Raw genomic sequence first — 16,903 nt, forward strand, 5'->3', positions numbered from 1 at the left:
TTTCTCAGGAAGTCCCGCCTCCCCCTTCTCCCCCTGGAAGTGGGGCTCCCTCGCCTGGCCCTGCAGGAAGACGAGCTCCCAGAGCCTGAGCCCGGCCCGGCCGCCCTCCAGGTCGGGGCTCTGGGCCGGGGCTGCCCCGTGGGCTCTGAGCTGCCCCAGCCGTCCGCGCCCTCCCTGGCCCCGCCCCCCTCCCCGCCCCAGGCCTCTGGCTCTGGGTCCTCGGAGCTGGTCCAGAGGTGGCGGCCTGGGAGGACGCTCCCACGGCCGGAGGAGTTCCGGGAACGTCTGGGGAGAGTTTGGTAAACAGCTCAAGAGTCTGAGGAGGAGGCTGAAGCTGGGGTCCCCCCTCCAGCGACAGGCGCTGCCCTGGCCTGGAGCCGGGGAGCAGGAGGGGCTGTTGGGGGCTGACCTGCCTTCCTGGGGCTGCAGCCTCCAGGGAAGGGAGGCGGGGGCTGGAGATGGGACAGAGGCCTGCAGGGCAGAGGCGGATGGCACCACGGGGAGGCCTGGGGCGGGGACGGGCCTGTATCCGTGTGGGTGGCCCCGTTTGGGGGCGCCCTGCCCACACCCACACCCGCACCCGTGAGTGAGCAGCCGCCAGGCCCGGCCGCCTCTAGCCCTGCAGAGCTGAAGTCCCGAGGGGAAGGCAGGGGCCAGGGTTACCTCCCCCCCATCCCCACACTGTGCTTCTCGTCCCACCAGTTTGGGGAGGGAGGTGTCCCCCACTCTGATGGCAAAGCTGAGCCGAGACTTTCAGCGACTGTGTCCTCTGACCGAAGTGAGGCGATCCCCCCGCCCCCGTGCGCCAAGTGCATGGTCCCCCACCTGCCAGCTGTGGGGGGTCCATGGGTCGACCCCCTCCCACCCGACCCCAGGCCTGAGGGTGCTCTCCTGCCGTCCGCCCTGGGCAGTGAGTGTCAGCGTCCAGCTCACAGCCACCGCCCACCCCTGTGCCCAGTCGGGGACCCCTGAGCAACAAAGGCCACATTGTCCCCCAGCCAGGGGGGTGGGGGGGACAGGACAGTGCCCGTTCCCAAGGCCCCGCTGGCCTGCTGGCCGCTATGCAGGCCTCAGCGCTGGCAGGCGGGGCAGAGGCTGGGCATAGCCTCGGGGAGCCCCCCGCCCGCCCCATCAGCCCGGAGCTGGCCAGCCCGAGGGAGAGGCAGAGGGTGTCCTTTGTGGGAGAGGCCCCCAAACAGGATGCGGAGGGGTCCCCCTCCCCTCGCCTGCCCTCCATCCTCAGCTCTGCCCAGATCCGACTTCACCTCGGTTCACCCCGGCCCCCTCCCCGCCCCCCACATCCAGGACAGGGAGGGGCGTGGAGGAAACGCAGGCCTGCCATCGCCCCCTGTCCGCCCCCCCAACCCCATCTCCAAGTCTCCACAGACAAAGCTGGGGCTGCCAGCGCTGCGGCAACAGGTCCTCAGAGGAATGGGTGGGTCGCCTAGCAACGGCCTCCCTCCCTCCCGGGGGGTGGGTGCCAGGGATGGAGAACAAGGCTGTTCAGATCCCAGCGAGCGGGAGGGGGAGGAGGTTTGGGGACAGGGCGGGCTGAGGACAAGGGGTGTGGGAGGGGCGGGCCGAGGCGAAGGCGCCCAGGGCCCCCGGGCACCCTGCCCCTCCCAACGGCCCCCCAGGACACACGTTCTAGGTGGGGCTGGAGGGCGGACTTGCCGGTGGTTCTGTGGTTCTGAAGGCAGCTGGACTCCTGGGGCCGGGAGTGGTCGATGGCTGGGCTGATGGTCCCCTGTGATGTCCCTGGTGCCAATTCTCTGGGCCCAAGCAGGGCCGAGGCCGCCCGCCCGAGGGAGTGGGTGCCCAGGGCAGGACCAGCAGGAAGAGCTGCGGGGGCAGGCGGTGGGGGGGCAGGGGGTGGAGCCCCCGTGGGAAGGGGGGTGGGGGCAGGCAGCTGCAGGCTGTCCTCCTGGGGAACAAGAGGGGCTCTCAGAGGCAGCGGCTGGACTCCCGGGGCTCACGGAGGGCGGCTGCCGGTGCCCCTCGAATGGGGGCTTTGTGGCGAGGGGAGCGGGGGTGGGGCTCCGGGGGGCATAGCTGGCAGCCCTCTGACTCCCCAGGAATCCAGCTCAGCGCCCTCCATCCACCTGCCCCTCTGAAGCCCTCGGCCAGCCTGGCCGGCGTGGCTCAGTGGTGAGCGTCGACCTGTGAACCAGGAGGTCACGGTTCCATTCCCGGTCAAGGGCACAGGCCTGGGTGGCGGGCTCCATCCCCAGTGTGGGGCGTGCAGGAGGCAGCCGATCCGTGATTCTCTCTCATCACTGATGCTTCTATCTCTCCCTCTCAATAAAAACACATTTAAAATAAATGAGTAAAATAAAGCCGTCAAGCGACAGGTGGCCGGGAGTCCCCCACTGGGCACTGCCCACCCTGGGAAGGCCCGGGCACCCCTGAGCACCCCCAGGATGGGCAGAAGGAAGTCCAGTGGGCACAGGGCTAGTTCTACCTCGTTTATTGTGTTTTAAGAAAGGCCTTCTATAGGGTTCACCTAACCAGGGGTGTGGGGACAGGGCAACCCAGGGTCCTGAGGAGGAGGAGGAGGAGGAGGAGGAGGAGGAGGGAGGGCCCAGGCTGGGACAAATCGGGTCCAGAGAAGAGCCAAGTCAGGCTGGTCCCCAAAGAGCCCCCAATTCCGGGATGGGTGGGGGCGCGGAGAGGGGGCTCAGGGAGGCACACCTGGCAGGGGCGGGGCTGGGACCAGCTGAGCTCGGGCTCCCAGCTGGCGGGACTGAGAGTTTGGGGCGGTTTCTAAGGATCTACAAGCATCACAGTCCGCCACCGGCTGCGACAGGAAGGTCCTGCGTGGGGAGGCGCCCGGATCCCCCACGCCAGGCCCCCAGTCCGCCCTCCGGACAGCAAGACGGCCGGGCCGTCCAAGCCGGACCCGTGGGGACAGAGACGCCGAATGGCCAGGCTGCCCGCCCGCCCCCGGCCCCTCGCAGGCCTCCCGGGAGGGCCCGGCCTCAGCAGGGCGTGCCCAGGGGCAGGAGCGGGGGCGACTCCCTGGGCTTGTGGAAGTAGATGGAGGGGGACATCTCCGTCTTGAGCTTGCCGTCCGCGCCGGGGGCGGCCGGGGCGTCTGCGGGCCCCCCGCACTCCTCGCAGCAGCAGCAGCAGCAGTCCAGGAAGGCCCGGCCCAGCGGCCGCGACACGCACAGCAGCAGCACGGGCGTCACGGCGCCCTTGAAGAAGGCGGAGAACTGGTTGACCAGGCCCAGCAGGCCCAGGGTCTGGCGGCTCAGCTCGGCGGCCAGGTAGGCCCGCACGAGGTTGCAGACGTTCTCGGGCAGCGTGCACAGGGCGTAGACCACCGTCAGCCCCACCACCGTGGCGTTGAGCTGGCTCTCGCACTGCCCATGCTTGCCCGCCGCCGCCTGGCACGCCCCGGGCCTCCGCCCGCCGGGGGGGCAGCCCCGCACGCGCCAGGTGACCAGCTGGCAGGTGACGGTGAAGAGAATGGGCAGGCAGAAGTAGCAGCCGAAGGACCACCACATGCGGGCGTGCTGGTAGGTCAGCACCAGTGAGTAGAGGGACTCGGGCAGGCCGGCCGAGGGGCGCATGACGCAGGCGTCCAGGGTGCCGCTGCCGGCGGGGGCGGGGGCGGGCTCCTGCGCCAGCTGCCACAGCAGGAGCTCGGGCACGGCCAGCGTCATGGAGCCCACCCAGATGACGGCCAGCTTGGCCAGGATGGACTGGCACCGCTCGACGGGCCGCACCTTGGGCAGCGTGCTGGTGGCCGCGTGGAAGCGGTCGATGCCCAGGGCGCAGAGGCTGAAGGTGGTGACCCCCAGAGAGGAGACCTGGGCGGAGACGGGGAGGAGAGGGAAGCCACGGTCAGGCCAGGGGTTTTTTTTGTTGTTCATCCTCCCCCCGGGATATTTCTCCACTGGATTTTAGGGTGAGGGGAAGAGAGAGGGAGAGACAGAGAGAAGCATCGATGTAAGAAAAACACATCGATGGGTTGCCTCCTGCCCGAGGCCTGACCAGGGCCCGGGCTGGGGAGGAGCCTGCAACCGAGGTAGGGGGCCTTGACTGGATTCGAACCCGGGACCCTTTGGTCCAGAGGCCAGTGCTCTATCCACTGGGCCACACCGGCCGGCGCTGCATGGAACATTTTGTACTCGCCAGGCACCTCCCATCAGTCATCAGGTCCTCACAACAACCAGCCACCTTCAGAGCAGGGAACTGCGCCCGCCCACCCACCCGGCCTGGCTCAGGGGTTGAGCGTCGACCTAGGAACGAGGAGGTCGAGGTCCGATTCCGGTCAGGGCACAGGCCCGGGTTGCAGGCTCCATCCCCAATGTGGGGTCGTGCAGGAGGCAGCCGATCCATGATTCTCTCTCCTCATTGATGTTTCTCTCTCTCTCCCTCTCCCTTCCTCTCTGAAACAAATAAAAATATATTTTAAAAAAAGAAGAAGAAGAGGAACTAACTACTTGCCAGGCCAGACCTTGGAGGGCAGAGCTGAGACCCCAAGGGGACGGGGCGGGGGGGTGGGTGTGGCCACACAGGGGCTCAGCAGTCCTGGTCTTTGCAGGTGACGAGGTCTTGGTTCTGCCCCCGTTACCTGCAAACACATGGTCTCCGGGAACACGCCTCGCACACGCTCACAAACACACACTCCCACGCTCACCCTGGCTGTGTCCGGAGCAGCCGGGCTTGGCCGCGAGGGGTTGCGAACTCGCCACCCTCCCTGTGGGCGCTCACTGAGCCGACAGGAAAACCGCCCGAGAGCCAAGAGGAAGCCGCCAGGGCCGCCGAGGAGCGTGCCCCAGAGAAGAAAGGCGGCGAGGCCTCCAGCGGCCAGAGGACAAGGACCACACAGGACTGCGCTCGATGCCTCCGGCCACGCTCGGCCCCTCCAGCTCGGGGACGGGTCCCCCACTGATTGGCATGGCCGCTGGGCGTCCTGGGTGAGCCATCCCGACCCCCTGCAGGGCGGCCTCGCCCGCTCTCTCCGCCCCTGCCTCTCACAGGATCTCTCAAGAGTCATTCCTGAGACCACCACCCCCTCCCCCTCCCAGATACGGGTTCCAGGGCCTTGAACTTGGTCCTGGACTTCCACCCACCACCCTTCCTACAAGGGTGACTGCTGCCCTCCAATAGGGGTCGAGGGTGAGGAGGAGGCCTCGGGCCAGACAGTGGGTCAGGGTGGGTCTCCGCATACCAGAGCCCCTCCTCCCGGCTGCAGCCCCCAGGTGTGCGGAGACCCACCCTGGGGTAGGGCCGGGCTGTCTGGGACCAGCCAGCCACCTGTATGCCCCCCTCCCCAGGCCGCTCCCAGGAAAAACCAGCATCCATGGAATTCTTCTCATTCTAAGTACTTTCTCCTAAGCACCACTTAATCCTTCAAGAATTCATTCAGTCCTGGCTGGTGTTGTTCAATGGTTAGGGCATCGGCCCGCGCACCCAAAGGTCATGGGTTTGATTCCCGGTCAAGGACACGCGTACCTGGGTCGCAGGTTCGATCCTCGGCCCCGGTCAGGGCTTGTGAGGGAGGCAACACACCAATGGATGTGTGTCTCTCACATCCATGTGTGTCTCTCTCTCCCCCCATCCCTTCTACTGTCTCTAAAAATCCATGGAGCCCGGCTGGTGTGGCTCAGTGGTTGAGCATTAATCAATGAACCGGGAGGTCAAGGTTTGATTCCTGGTCAGGGCACACGCCCGGGGTTTGGGCATCGGCAGGGGGCGGGCACACGGGAGAGAAAGACACCCTAAGGACTGAGAGAGGGAGCGGTGCCCGAGGTGGAGAGATGGCAGGGGGCAGCGCAGGATACAGAGCAGGGACAGCCGCCCTGAGCAGCTCCCTCGGGGGACACCCGGCTGCCCTGCACCCCAGGCCGCTACCCCCACTCCCCCAAGAGCCACCCACAGCCAGTTCCCTATGTGTCCCCTGGCCCCGTTTGCAGGAGACGCAGCAAGACTGTACTCAGGCCCTAGGTCGCGGGGTCGCGGGGTCGCACGCCCCCACCTCCCACTGCTAGCGGCCCCCCGGACGCTCACCTCCAAGAAGGGCACGGCCCGGCAGGACGCGTCCCCCAGCAGCCGCTGCTTGGAGAGCTCGTTGAAGATGACGACGGGCAGGCAGAAGAAGAGGACCAGGAAGTCCCAGAGCGCCAGGCTGGCCAGGATGGCGTTCCAGGCGCTCTTCAGGTAGTAGCTGTGCCCCACCACGCACATGACCGCCAGGTTGCCCACGATGCCCACGGCGAACACCACCAGGGCCAGCAGCAGGATGGCGTAGGCGCCGTAGGAGTTCTCGGTCACCGGGTACAGGGGGTCCTGCATCTGCAGCCGCTGGCCGGGCACCCCTGTCGGAGGGCCCCCCGGCTCTGGCCCGCTGCCTGGGGCGTCCCCGGTGTCATCTGGGCGGGGGCTGGTGGCTGCCCGGGGCTCGGTGGGCTGCGGGCCAGCAGGGCGGATGGGCCGGGGGAACTCAGCCCAGGCCTCGGGCACGTACTTCTGCACCCCCCTGGCCTCCTCGTCCTCAGTGCCTCTCCTGGGCCGGCTCCTCTGGTCCAGGGCCCCGGCCGGGAGCCTCCCGGGGTGCCGGGGGGCCGCCCCAGGGACGCCGCTCAGCCCCGCAGCCGAGGACATCACCGCGAGGAAGACGGCCAGTGGCCACAGCCACCGCATGGCCGACAGCGAGAGGCAGCTGTCCCCCGGAGAGTAGGTGAGGGCAGGGGACCCGGTGCCCGAGGAGCAGAGAGAGGCAGCTGGCCGCGCGGTCCGCCCCCAGCAGGCGTCTGGCATCACCACCCTCCTCAGTGGCCTCCAGCCGCTCCCTCCCGCCCGCCCCGCCGGCCACGGGCTGGGCAGGGCCCTCTGCTGGACACAGAGCTCTCTTTGCTGCCCTGCGGACACTCCTTCCCAGGCCCCACAGGCAACAGCATGTCAGCCCTGCAGCCCTCAGAGGCTGTCATTCGCTGAGCGCGCAGTAGGCCCTTGTGCCTCACAGCAGCCTGGGGGCGGGGGGCGGGGGTTAAGGGACAACACTGCCATGTTTCGGGTCCGAGACCCCGAGGCTGCAGAGCGAGGCGGGACCTGGGCCGCGTCCAGAGCCCTCTCACCCAACGCCGTTCGCAAGGGCCCGTGCCCGTCTGCTGGGCCCCTGGCCTCGCCAGTGCCCTCGGAAAGCAGCCACAGTGAAAAACCTCGCCCTGGCCGGCTTGGCTCAGTGGATAGAGCGTCAGCCTGCGGACTAAAGGGTCCCAGGTTCGATTCCGGCCAAGGGCACGTGCCCGGGTTGCGGGCTCGATGCCCCCCCCAGCAGGGGACGTGCAGGAGGGAGGCAGCCGATCCATGATTCTCTCTCATCACTGATGTTTCTATTTCTCTATCTCCCTTCCTCTCTGAAGTCAAAAAAATATATATATATATATATTTTAAAATATATTTTATTGATTTTTTACAGAGAGGAAGGGAGAGAGATAGAGAGTTAGAAACATCGATGAGAGAGAAACATCGATCAGCTGCCTCCTGCACACCTCCTACTGGGGATGTGCCCGCAACCCAGGTACATGCCCTTGACCGGAATCAAACCTGGGACCCTTCAGTCCGCAGGCCGACGCTCTATCCACTGAGCCAAACAGGTTTCGGCAAAAATATATTTTTTAAACAAACAAAAAACCTAGCCCAGCCCAGCCAGCGTGGCTCAGGGGTGTCACGGTTTGATTCCTGGTCGGGGCACCTGCCCGGGTTGCAGGCTCCATCCCCAGCGGGAGACGTGCAGGAGGCAGCCGAATCATGATTCTCTCTCATCACTGATGTTTCCATCTCTCTCTCCCTCTCCCTTCCTCTCTGAAATCAGTAAAAATATATTTAAAAAAAAATTTTTTTAAGTGGAGATTGAAGTCCAGAGAGGTAGAGCCGCAGCCAGCACAGACCTCGGGGCCCACAGTCGGGCACGAGCCATGAGGCGTCGAGCTGGGCACAGGCTGAGCCCCTCTGCTCCTTCTTCACTCTCATGAACGTGCCCCCCTCACACCGGGCTGACAGGGGTGCTGGGTGAGCTCTGACCCCAGGGAGGCCCCCTGACTTCCTGGGTTCCGTGGGGACGGCTGGACCGGCAGAGACCACTAGGTGGAGGCAGATGTCCAGTAACCAGGCCTCGCTCCTCCATCGTCACCTCCCACCTGCTGGCCCCCAGCCCCCTGCACCCCAGACACCAAGTGCCAGGGGGTGTGCCCCCACCGCCGCATCCCTCACTCCCCCTGAGGGCACCCCACATGGGCCCCCCAACGCTCTGCTCCTGTCCCCGCTGCTGCTTCGAGGACGACCCCTCCCTCCGGGCCAGGCCGGTCCCTGGGATGCGAGTGGGCGGGGAGGTGGGAATGTCTGCAGGATCCCAGGGATTCCCCATCCTCCTCCCTCGGAATGTCCCTGAGGCCAGGGACAAAAAGGCTACTCAGGTGGGACGGGGTGGGCCAGGGGCTGGGCTGCCCCGGGCCCTGGACGACGGAGGCCCCGGGCGGTCACGGGTGCCACCCTGAACCTCGTGCGGGGCGGTCCATGTGCGGGCGCCCACCCGCCGAGACCTGAGTCCGAAGGAGATCTCCGGCTCTGCCCCTCTGGTGCTGTGGGGGAGGGCGGGGAGCACGGACTCTGGCCAGGTGCTTGAGCCCTCTGTGCCGCGTGGCTCTGTGTCTGCCCCTCGGGGTGACAGCAGCTGGTCGCGAGGACGGCGGAGGGCACCTACTAGTCGCTGCCACAGGGCCCGGCCCATTCGAGCGGGAGCTGTGGGCGGCGGTGAGTCAGCCCATCTCGCAGCCGGCCTGCGAGGCCGGGACCCGCATCGCCCCCAGCTACAGGCCTGGAGAGGGGAGGGGCGGCCGGAGAGGAGCCGGTGTCGCTAATGAGCAAGTAACCTCTGTTTGCACCCCTCCACGGACGGGGAGCTCACTACCACAGAGAGGTCACGGTGGGCAGGTGGCGGGCCCTCTGGGCAGGGACCTGGCTCTGAAGCCCTGGGGGAGGGAGTGGGGGGAGTGGGAGGAGCCAGCCCGGGGCTGGGACTGCCTGGGAGGTGGGGTAATGCCAGGGTCCTGCCCCCCGAGCCCCCCTACCCCCCGCCCTCTGGTGCTGGCACCACCGCCTCCGGGAGCCCGGCTGGGACAGCGGATTATTCATTGCCAGGTGGCCGCCCGTCCTTTCTGCTTTCTGGCCCTGATGTCCTGACCCAGGTGCTACCTCAGCACAGAAGAATGCTGGGGGGGGCGGGGCAGAGGGTTAACCCTTCCCAGGCAGCACCGGCACCAGCCAAGGACGGCCAAACTCCTTCTCTCGGGGCTCTGAGCCCACGAGGGGCCCTGTGGTCCTCCCTCTGGCCGGTGAGTGGTCCCCAGACACAGCACGAAAGCAAACTCACAGCCCGGCCGGGGTGGCTCAGTGGTTTGAGCATCGACCTATGAACCAGGAGGCCGGGGTTCGAGTCCCGGTCAGGGCACAGGCCCGGGTTGCGGGCTCCATCCCCAGTAGGGGGCGCACAGGAGGCAGACGATCCGTGATGCTCTCTCATCATGGATGTTTCTCTCTCTCTCTCTCTCCCTCTCCCTTCCTCTCTGACATCAATAAAAATATATTATATTTTGCCCTAGCCAGTTTGGCTCAGTGGATTGAGCGTCAGCCTGAGGACTGAAGGGTTCCAGGTTTGATTCCGGCCAAGGGCACGTGCCCGGGTTGCGGGCTCGATCCCCAGTGTGGGGCGTGCAGGAGGCAGCTGATCCATGATTCTCTCTCATCATGGATGTTTCTATTTCTCTCCCCCTCTCCCTTCCTCTCTGAGATCAATAAAGATATATTTAATAAATAAATAAATAAATAAAAATATATAATTTTTTAAAAAAAGAATTCACACACTTCTCTCCTCTGCGACATGCCTGGCCCCAGAGCTCTGGACGGCGTGTGGAGACAGCCATACACCTGGGGGGCTGTTCCGAGCAGTTGGACACCCGAGAGGCTTCGCTGACCCGCAGTGGGTGTGCGTGAAGGTGGGTGCCCTCCCCACCCTCACGGGAGGCACTACCTGGATGGCCTGGGGCCCCTGTGCTCATGAAAGAGCTGGGCAGAGTGGCCCTGAGCGGACGCCCTGCACCTCAGACCCCACGGCTCCCTGCCACTCTCCCGGGCGAACCGAGCGTCCACCTCCGTCCACCTCCGTCATCTCATGGCCACCGAGACCGGGCCGGGTGGAGAGGAGGCCGGAGTGCCCACGTCAGAGCCACACCTCCCTGAGGGAGAGGAGGAAATTTCCCAGATGCGAAGGAGGCTGAAGACAGACGCGGAGACCCCGCCCGCCCTCGGCCCGGCTCCCTGGAGCTGGCAGGGTCACCACGCCGGCTGCCCCAGGTCTGGGACAGGCTGCCCCTGTGGGGGAGGGGCAGGGTCTCTGGCCCCAGGAGAGCCCCAGGCCGCCCCCCTCCCCCCCCCCCCCGTTCTCCTGGCTGCAGGGCCCAGTCTGGGCCGCTAGGAAGCGGCTCTAGGAGCCCACACTGAGTGTCCACGCCGTCCCCTGGCTGTCCTGCCCCCGACCGAGCACACGCACCGTTTGCACCTTCGCTGCCTTAGTGCCCAGCAGGGCTGAGCTGGGCGGGCGGGTTCCAGCTACGGCCATGCCTCGGGGCTCCGTGCTGCAGCAAACACACCGCACCGCCCCTGGGACGCCCGGCGTGGCTCCGTGGTGGATCATCGATCATCGACCTAGGAACCAGGAGGTCACGGTTCGATTCCCGGTCAGGGCACAGGCCCAGGTGTCGGCTCGATCCCCAGTGGGGGGCGTGCAGGAGGCAGCCGATCCGTGATTCTCTCATCACTGAGTTCCTCTCTCTCTCTCTCTCTCTCTCTCTCTCTCTCCCTCTCCCTTCCTCTGTGAAACCAATAAAAAACATATTTTATAAAATAAAATAAAGAAAAAAAATCCTTGGGTGGGGATTAACAAAAAAAATTAAAAGTCATTTGTTTTTAAAAAATTGAAAAATCAGCCTGCTCTGTTTGGTCAAACATTGAATGAACTCACCCCAAGGCCAGACCAAATGATTTCCAGGGCCTTCCCCGGCCCCGGGGCCAGACGTTACCCACCCCGAGCCTGACGGTTGGTTCATAGACAGTTGGCCTGGAGACTGGAGAGACAGTAGGTGGGTCTGTTGCAACCTCTGGGTCCCTTCCCTTCTGCCCATTTCTGACCCGGGGGGTGGAGGAGTGGCCATGGCCGAGGCCCGAAGGCACCCGTGTCCGTGAGTGCAGTGCGTGTGTGGGAAGGGGGGTACAGAGCTGGGCAGAGGGGCAGCCTCAGGCTCTTTCCAGGACGGCTGGGCGGGGTGTGGCCAGCAGATGCAGCAGCTGTGTCTGCGGGAAGAGCCGCCGGCCCCGGCCCGGGTGCTGTGGGTGAGTCAGGCGGCCGGGTTCCTGGAGCTGAGCTGATAGGCTGCCCGGGTGGGGCCCCTGCCCCGCCTGATCTCCGAGGCCTCCTCCCGCCAGCCGGCCGCACGGACCATGTTCCCTGGGCGGGCGGACGGGCAGTGACGCTGTCGGCGGCTGACTCTGGGTCAGTGGGACGAGCCTTTGGGCGGCCTTCCCAGCAACATGGGCGTTCACCTTGACCTCCATGCTCCCCGACACCTCTGCCCTCCCTCCCACGGCCAGCGCACCTGCCCGGGGTGACCCGGCCGCCCGGCTGGCGGTGGCTGTGCCCTGCACAGCCGAGGAGGGACCGAGAGACGCCCCTGAAGCCGGCAGGCAACCCAAACGTGTTTGTGGGGGCACCTTCTCAACACCAAAGTCCAGGCGCTGGGAGAGGCCCCGGGGACCTGGCCAGGGGGCGGTTGCCGTGGTAACTTGGCAAGCTGCTGCGGCCTGGCAGAGAGGAGGGGAGAGGCTGGGGACCCTTGGCCCAGGGCTTCCACACACACGGATCCCTGCCCACCTGCCCACGTGGGTGCTGGGACGGTGCCGCCTCCCAGCCTCAGCCCCCAGGTGCACTGAGAGCTGTTGGCTGGTTCCAGGCCCGCGGTCGGCAAACTGCGGCTCGGGAGCCACGGGCGGCTCTTTGGCCCCTTGAGTGTGGCTCTTCCTAAGCCTTAGGAGTCCCCTAATTAAGTGAATAACAATGTACCTCCCTATAGAGTTTAAGTTTTAAAAATTTGGCTCTCAGAAGAAATATCAATCGTTGTCCTGTTGATATTTGTCTCTGTTGACTCATGAGTTTGCCGACCGCTGTCCTAGGCCCTTCACAGGCGGGGACCAGACACCTGTTCCGAGTCCGAGATGGACAAAACAAGGCCGTGGCGGGGACACGCTCTGCTCAAGGTCACAGGAGTGGACACAGGGTCGTCTGCCCCCTATAGCGCTTGGCAAAGCTCACTTTTTAAAAAATACATTTTTTATTGATTTCAGAGAGGAAGGGAGAGGGAGAGCGGATCATGGATCAGCCGCCCCCCGCACGCCTCGCACTGAGGATTGAGCCTGCAACCCAGGCGTGGGCCCTGACCGGGAATCGGTTCACAGGTCCACGCTCAACCCCGGAGCCACACCCACCTGGCGGGAAGAATACAAGTGTTGTGTCTGGGCTGTGGGGGACCGTCGAGTGGGGGCCTGGGCAGGCCCCCGCCAGCTTCCTGTGGCTGCCAGGCTGTCGGCACCCTGGACTCTGAGCCCCTGTCGGCCCAGCCTGGCACGGCTGCACCCAGGGTGCCTGGGCAGAGGGCCAGAGGGAATTTTCCACCTGCCCGCCGTGCTGTCCGCTCTGTGGTCGGGAGCCGGGCCTGCGGAAGGGCAGCCCCTTGGGGACCCGGAGGGGAGCTCCCCGTGTCTGGGGCTGCCTCTCTCGGGAATGGATGCCCGAGCCTCCCTTGTCTCCATCAGAGAGGAGCCCACCTGGGTGACCAAGGTTAGGAGGCTCAGTGGTGAGCGTCGACCTATAGGAACCAGGAGGTCAGGGTTCGATTCCCGGTCAGGGCACATGCCCGGGTTGTGGGCTCGATTCCTAGTGGGGGGCGTGCAGGAGGCGGCCGGTCAACGATTGATGTTTCTCTCTCTCTCTCTCCCTCTCCCTTCCTCTCTGAAGTCAATAAAAATACACATCTTTTAAAAGGAGCCTCGTTTCCTCCATCGGAACCCCTGCGATGTTCACATGGGGATACTGAGGCAGCAAGAGAGCGACGGACGCGCCCAAGGTCACAGAGGGACGCGGCGGCCGAGTGTCCAGGCTCAGGACCCAGCGTTCTCTCCCCTAACCTCACTCCCAGCCCCAACCCCGACCCCTTACACCTGGCCTCGCTTTCCCGGGGTTTGTGGGGCCCGCCAGCCCTCCAGGCCTCCTCATGTGAGTGAGCAGCAGCTTGGGGCGCCCCCACCACCCTCAGGGTGCCCCCCAGTCACCCCGGGCCGGCTGAGCTCCGTCCAGCAGCCACGGGGTGACGGTGGGCTCCTGGCCGCTGAGAAGTGACTGCCCCTCCTCCCGGGAGGAGATTAGAGACTGGACAGCAGGGCAGGGGTCCTGAGACCCGGGCCTCCAGGGAGGGGCGGAGCCGGGGGCAGGGGGAGTGAGGCCCACTGGCCCCCAAATCACTGGAGTTGCTGGGGAGCCCCACGGTCCCTGGCCCGGCCTTGGGCCACCCCGTGGGGGTGAGGTCACAGCGCCCCAGCCTCCAGTGAGTGCACCTGCTCCAGGGCGTAAACAGCAAAGGGGCGGGGCTGAAACTGGGTGCCAGCAGCAGGTGAGTCAGTCTCACTAGGTGGCCACTAAGGAGGGGGGGAGGGGGAAGAGGGGGGGTAGACAGATCCCGGCCACAACACAGGCTGAGCCAGGCCCCACACCCCTCCTCCGGGACTCCCGAAAGGTCCTGGGAAATCTCGCCTCCCTCCTCTTCATTTGACCGAGGGAGGAATGCCAGGCCTTAGAGGCGGCCCAGAGAGGTCAAGTGACTGGTCTGGAGACACACAGCACTGCCTGGGGGACTCCCCAGCTGCAGGTTCTCTCCTTGGAGCCAAGAATAGAACTCCCAGCAGGCTGGCCCTGCCCAGCCCTGTCCCGCCCCTCCTGCTGGGAAAAGATCCGTAATCACAGACATGACTACGGAGCTGCCCCGGGACAGGGGACGGGGGACGCCAGGCCCCTCAGCCTCCCTGACGTCAGCGTCAGCGTCAGTGTCAGCGGGCAGGGCCATTCCCGGGAGCCCTGCCCCATGTGTGACATCACAGGGCTGGTGGAGAGAGGAGGGTGAGGAGACCAGCTCATCCGCCCAAGGGAGGTGGCAGACCCACTACGGCGGCGGGGGGGGGGGGGGGGCAGGGGGGGGCAGAAACTCAGCTTCCTGCTGCCACCTCCCGCCCCCTGAAACCAGGGTCTGGTGCCCACCCCAGCCCTGTGACTGAGTCAGCCCCGGGCCCGTGACGGGCAGCATCGCGCCAGGCCTGCCCCGCGGCCCAGCGTTGCGGTTGGGGTGGAATTTGCAGAATGCCGCCATACAGGTCACCCTGGCACATCTCGGCGTGTCCCCGGGCGGCCGAGACCCGGGCAGGTTTCTGGCCTCACTAAGCCTCATCTGTAACTTGGGGTGAACGCACCCGCCCGACAGGGTCCTCGTGAAGAGCCGACGGGCGCCCCGTGGACAGCTCCTGGCGCGATGCCCTGCGGGCTGGATTCCTGGGAGGTTAGATGCAGACGTCATAGAAAAGGACAGGAACGCTGACCGGCCAGCGTGGCTCCGGCGTGGGGGAGCGTAGACCTAGGAACCAGGAGGTCAGGGTTCGATTCCTGGGCAGGGCGCAGGCCTGGGCTGCCGGCTCCACCCCCAGTGGGAGGCGTGCGGGAGGCAGCCGATCCAGGATTCTCTCTCATCATGGATGTTTTTTTTCTTCTTTTAAATATATTTTTATTGATTTTACAGAGAGGAAGGGAGAGGGATAGTTAGAAACATCCATGAGAACCATTGATTCAGTCCCTGGGCCGACACTCCATCCACGGAGCCAAACCGGTTAGGGCTCATCATTGATGTTTCCTTCTCTCTCTCTCTCTCTCTCTCTCTCTCTCTCTCTCTCTCTCTCTCTCTCTCTCTTCCTCTCTGTAAAATCAATGAAAATATATTTTTTAAAAAAAGAAAGAGCCCTAACCGGTTTGGCTCAGTGGATAGAGCGTCGGCCTGCGGACTGAAGGGTCGCAGGTTCGATTCAGGTCAAGGGCATGTACCTTGGTTGCAGGCACATCCCCAGTGGAGGGGTGCGCAGGAGGCAGCTGATCGATGTTTCTCTCTCATCGATGTTTCTACTCTCTATCCCTCTCCCTTCCTCTCTGTAAAAAATCAATAAAATATATTAAAAAAAAAAAAGAAAGAAAGAAAGAAAAAGAAAGGAAAGAGAGAGAGTCCTCCAGGGGGAGCCCCCATCAGGAGGAGGCCACCAAGTCGGGATGGAGGGGAGCCCGGAGGACTGCTGGACCGCTGACCTCCACCAGCCGAGTCGCGCCCTCGGACCTGAGGCTGAGAGGGAGAGGTCAGCCCAGCCCAGAGGCGGAGACCGGTCTCCAGCTCCGAACGGAGAGAAAGACACTCGGGGCGGAGCCGGCTGCTTATAGAATCGGAGGCACGTCCGCGGCCGGCTTAAGACAGACGACCCCAGATTTGGAAAGAAGGCAGAAAGCGGTGGCCTGGTCTTTCGAAATCGCCCGGCCGGCCCGAGGTCACTGGGTGCGGAGGGGAGAAGCTGTTCCACCAAATACAGGCTGTGGGCCTGGCCGCGGGCGGCTGACTTCCCGTGGAGGGAGGGTCCCCGGCGTTGTCGGGACAGAGAGGTGACCAGATTGGATGGGGTTTCTCCTGGGTCTCTCTCTCTCTCTTTTTTTTAAATATATTTTTATTGATGTCAGAGAGGAAGGGAGAGGGAGAGAGAGAAACATCCATGATGACAGAGAATCATGGATCGGCCGCCTCCTGCACGCCCCCCACTGGGGATGGAGGCGGCAGCCCAGGCCTGTGCCCCGACCGGGAATCGAACCCTGACCCCCTGGTTCCTAGGTCGACGCTCACCACTGAGCCACGCCGGCCGGGGGCGCTTCGGTGTTTGAAGTCGCCCAACAACGGCAGGAGGACAGAACCGCGGCAGGTCCCCAAACCATGGAGAATGAGGCCCAGGCCCTGGCCGGTGTGGCTCAGTGGGTAGAGCACCGGCTTGCAGACCAAAGGGTTCTGGGTTCGATTCTGGTCAAGGTCACATAACTCAACGGCAGGCCCCTTCCCCGGCCTGGGGCCTGGTCACCAGGGCGCGCGCAGGAGGCAGCCCATCCACGACGTGTGTGTGACTCACATGGAAGTTTCTCTGTCTTTCCCTCTGCCTTCCACTCTCCCTGTGTATCAATGGGGTGAGAATTAACATCAACAAAACAAACAAGAAAACGAGGCCAAGTCACCAGAAGGTGGTGGAAGACGGAGAGGGGAGGTGGCGACCTTGGAGGGAAGGGGTCTCCCAGGGACCTGGGGAAGTGACAGCCCTGCCCCCCGCCCCCCAGCCTACCCCAAGCGGCGCCCCCACCCCCCAACACACCCGGCAGTGTCCCCCGCCCGCCACAGCCCCACAGCCGGCTGGAGCAGGATGGGGCAGGGACCGGGTCAGTTTCAGGCCCTGCTGGGGTGGGAGGAGGCAGGCCGGGTGGGACTGCCAAAGTCAACAGCGTCTCCATGGGCAGGGACTGGCTTGGCACCTGCAGCCCCGGTGCCCAGCCCACAGGCCTGGGTTCCGGCCTCTCCTGGGTCAGCTGGAGTTTCTCTCTCCCTGGTTCTCCGTCTCCATCTCGCGGTCTGGTCACTGCCCTTCAGGACCACAGACCTGCGCCCCCTCCCTCACCCCCCGTGACCCCCAAACCCCAGACAAGCCCCTAGGGGAGTCACCATCCGCT

At 64.8% G+C, this 16,903-nt stretch overlaps 1 protein-coding gene across 1 annotated transcript; it reads right to left on the reverse strand.

The window, feature by feature from the left end:
• Positions 1-2,452: 2,452 nt before the first annotated feature.
• GPR37L1 (G protein-coupled receptor 37 like 1) lies at positions 2,453-6,684 on the reverse strand. The gene is made up of 2 exons (XM_081114408.1): positions 6,022-6,684; positions 2,453-3,815 (listed from the first exon to the last, which is right to left on the reverse strand). Exons 1-2 carry the CDS (start codon positions 6,652-6,654, stop codon positions 2,979-2,981), a joined length of 1,470 nt encoding a protein of 489 aa, XP_080970534.1. The 5' UTR covers positions 6,655-6,684; the 3' UTR covers positions 2,453-2,978.
• Between the last annotated feature and the right edge of the window lie 10,219 nt (positions 6,685-16,903).

The sequence above is a fragment of the Myotis nattereri genome (assembly GCF_964212035.1).
Source record: "Myotis nattereri genome assembly, chromosome: 20".
Lineage (NCBI taxonomy): Eukaryota > Metazoa > Chordata > Mammalia > Chiroptera > Vespertilionidae > Myotis > Myotis nattereri.

Bases quoted from the DNA above. Each gene is read 5' to 3' on its own strand.
- GPR37L1 (XM_081114408.1), bottom strand. From the start codon at position 6,654: ATGCGGTGGCTGTGGCCACTGGCCGTCTTCCTCGCGGTGATGTCCTCG. The intron at 3,816-6,021 runs GTGAGCGTCCGG...GTCTCCGCCCAG, and splicing joins GGGCCGTGCCCTTCTTGGAG to GTCTCCTCTCTGGGGGTCAC.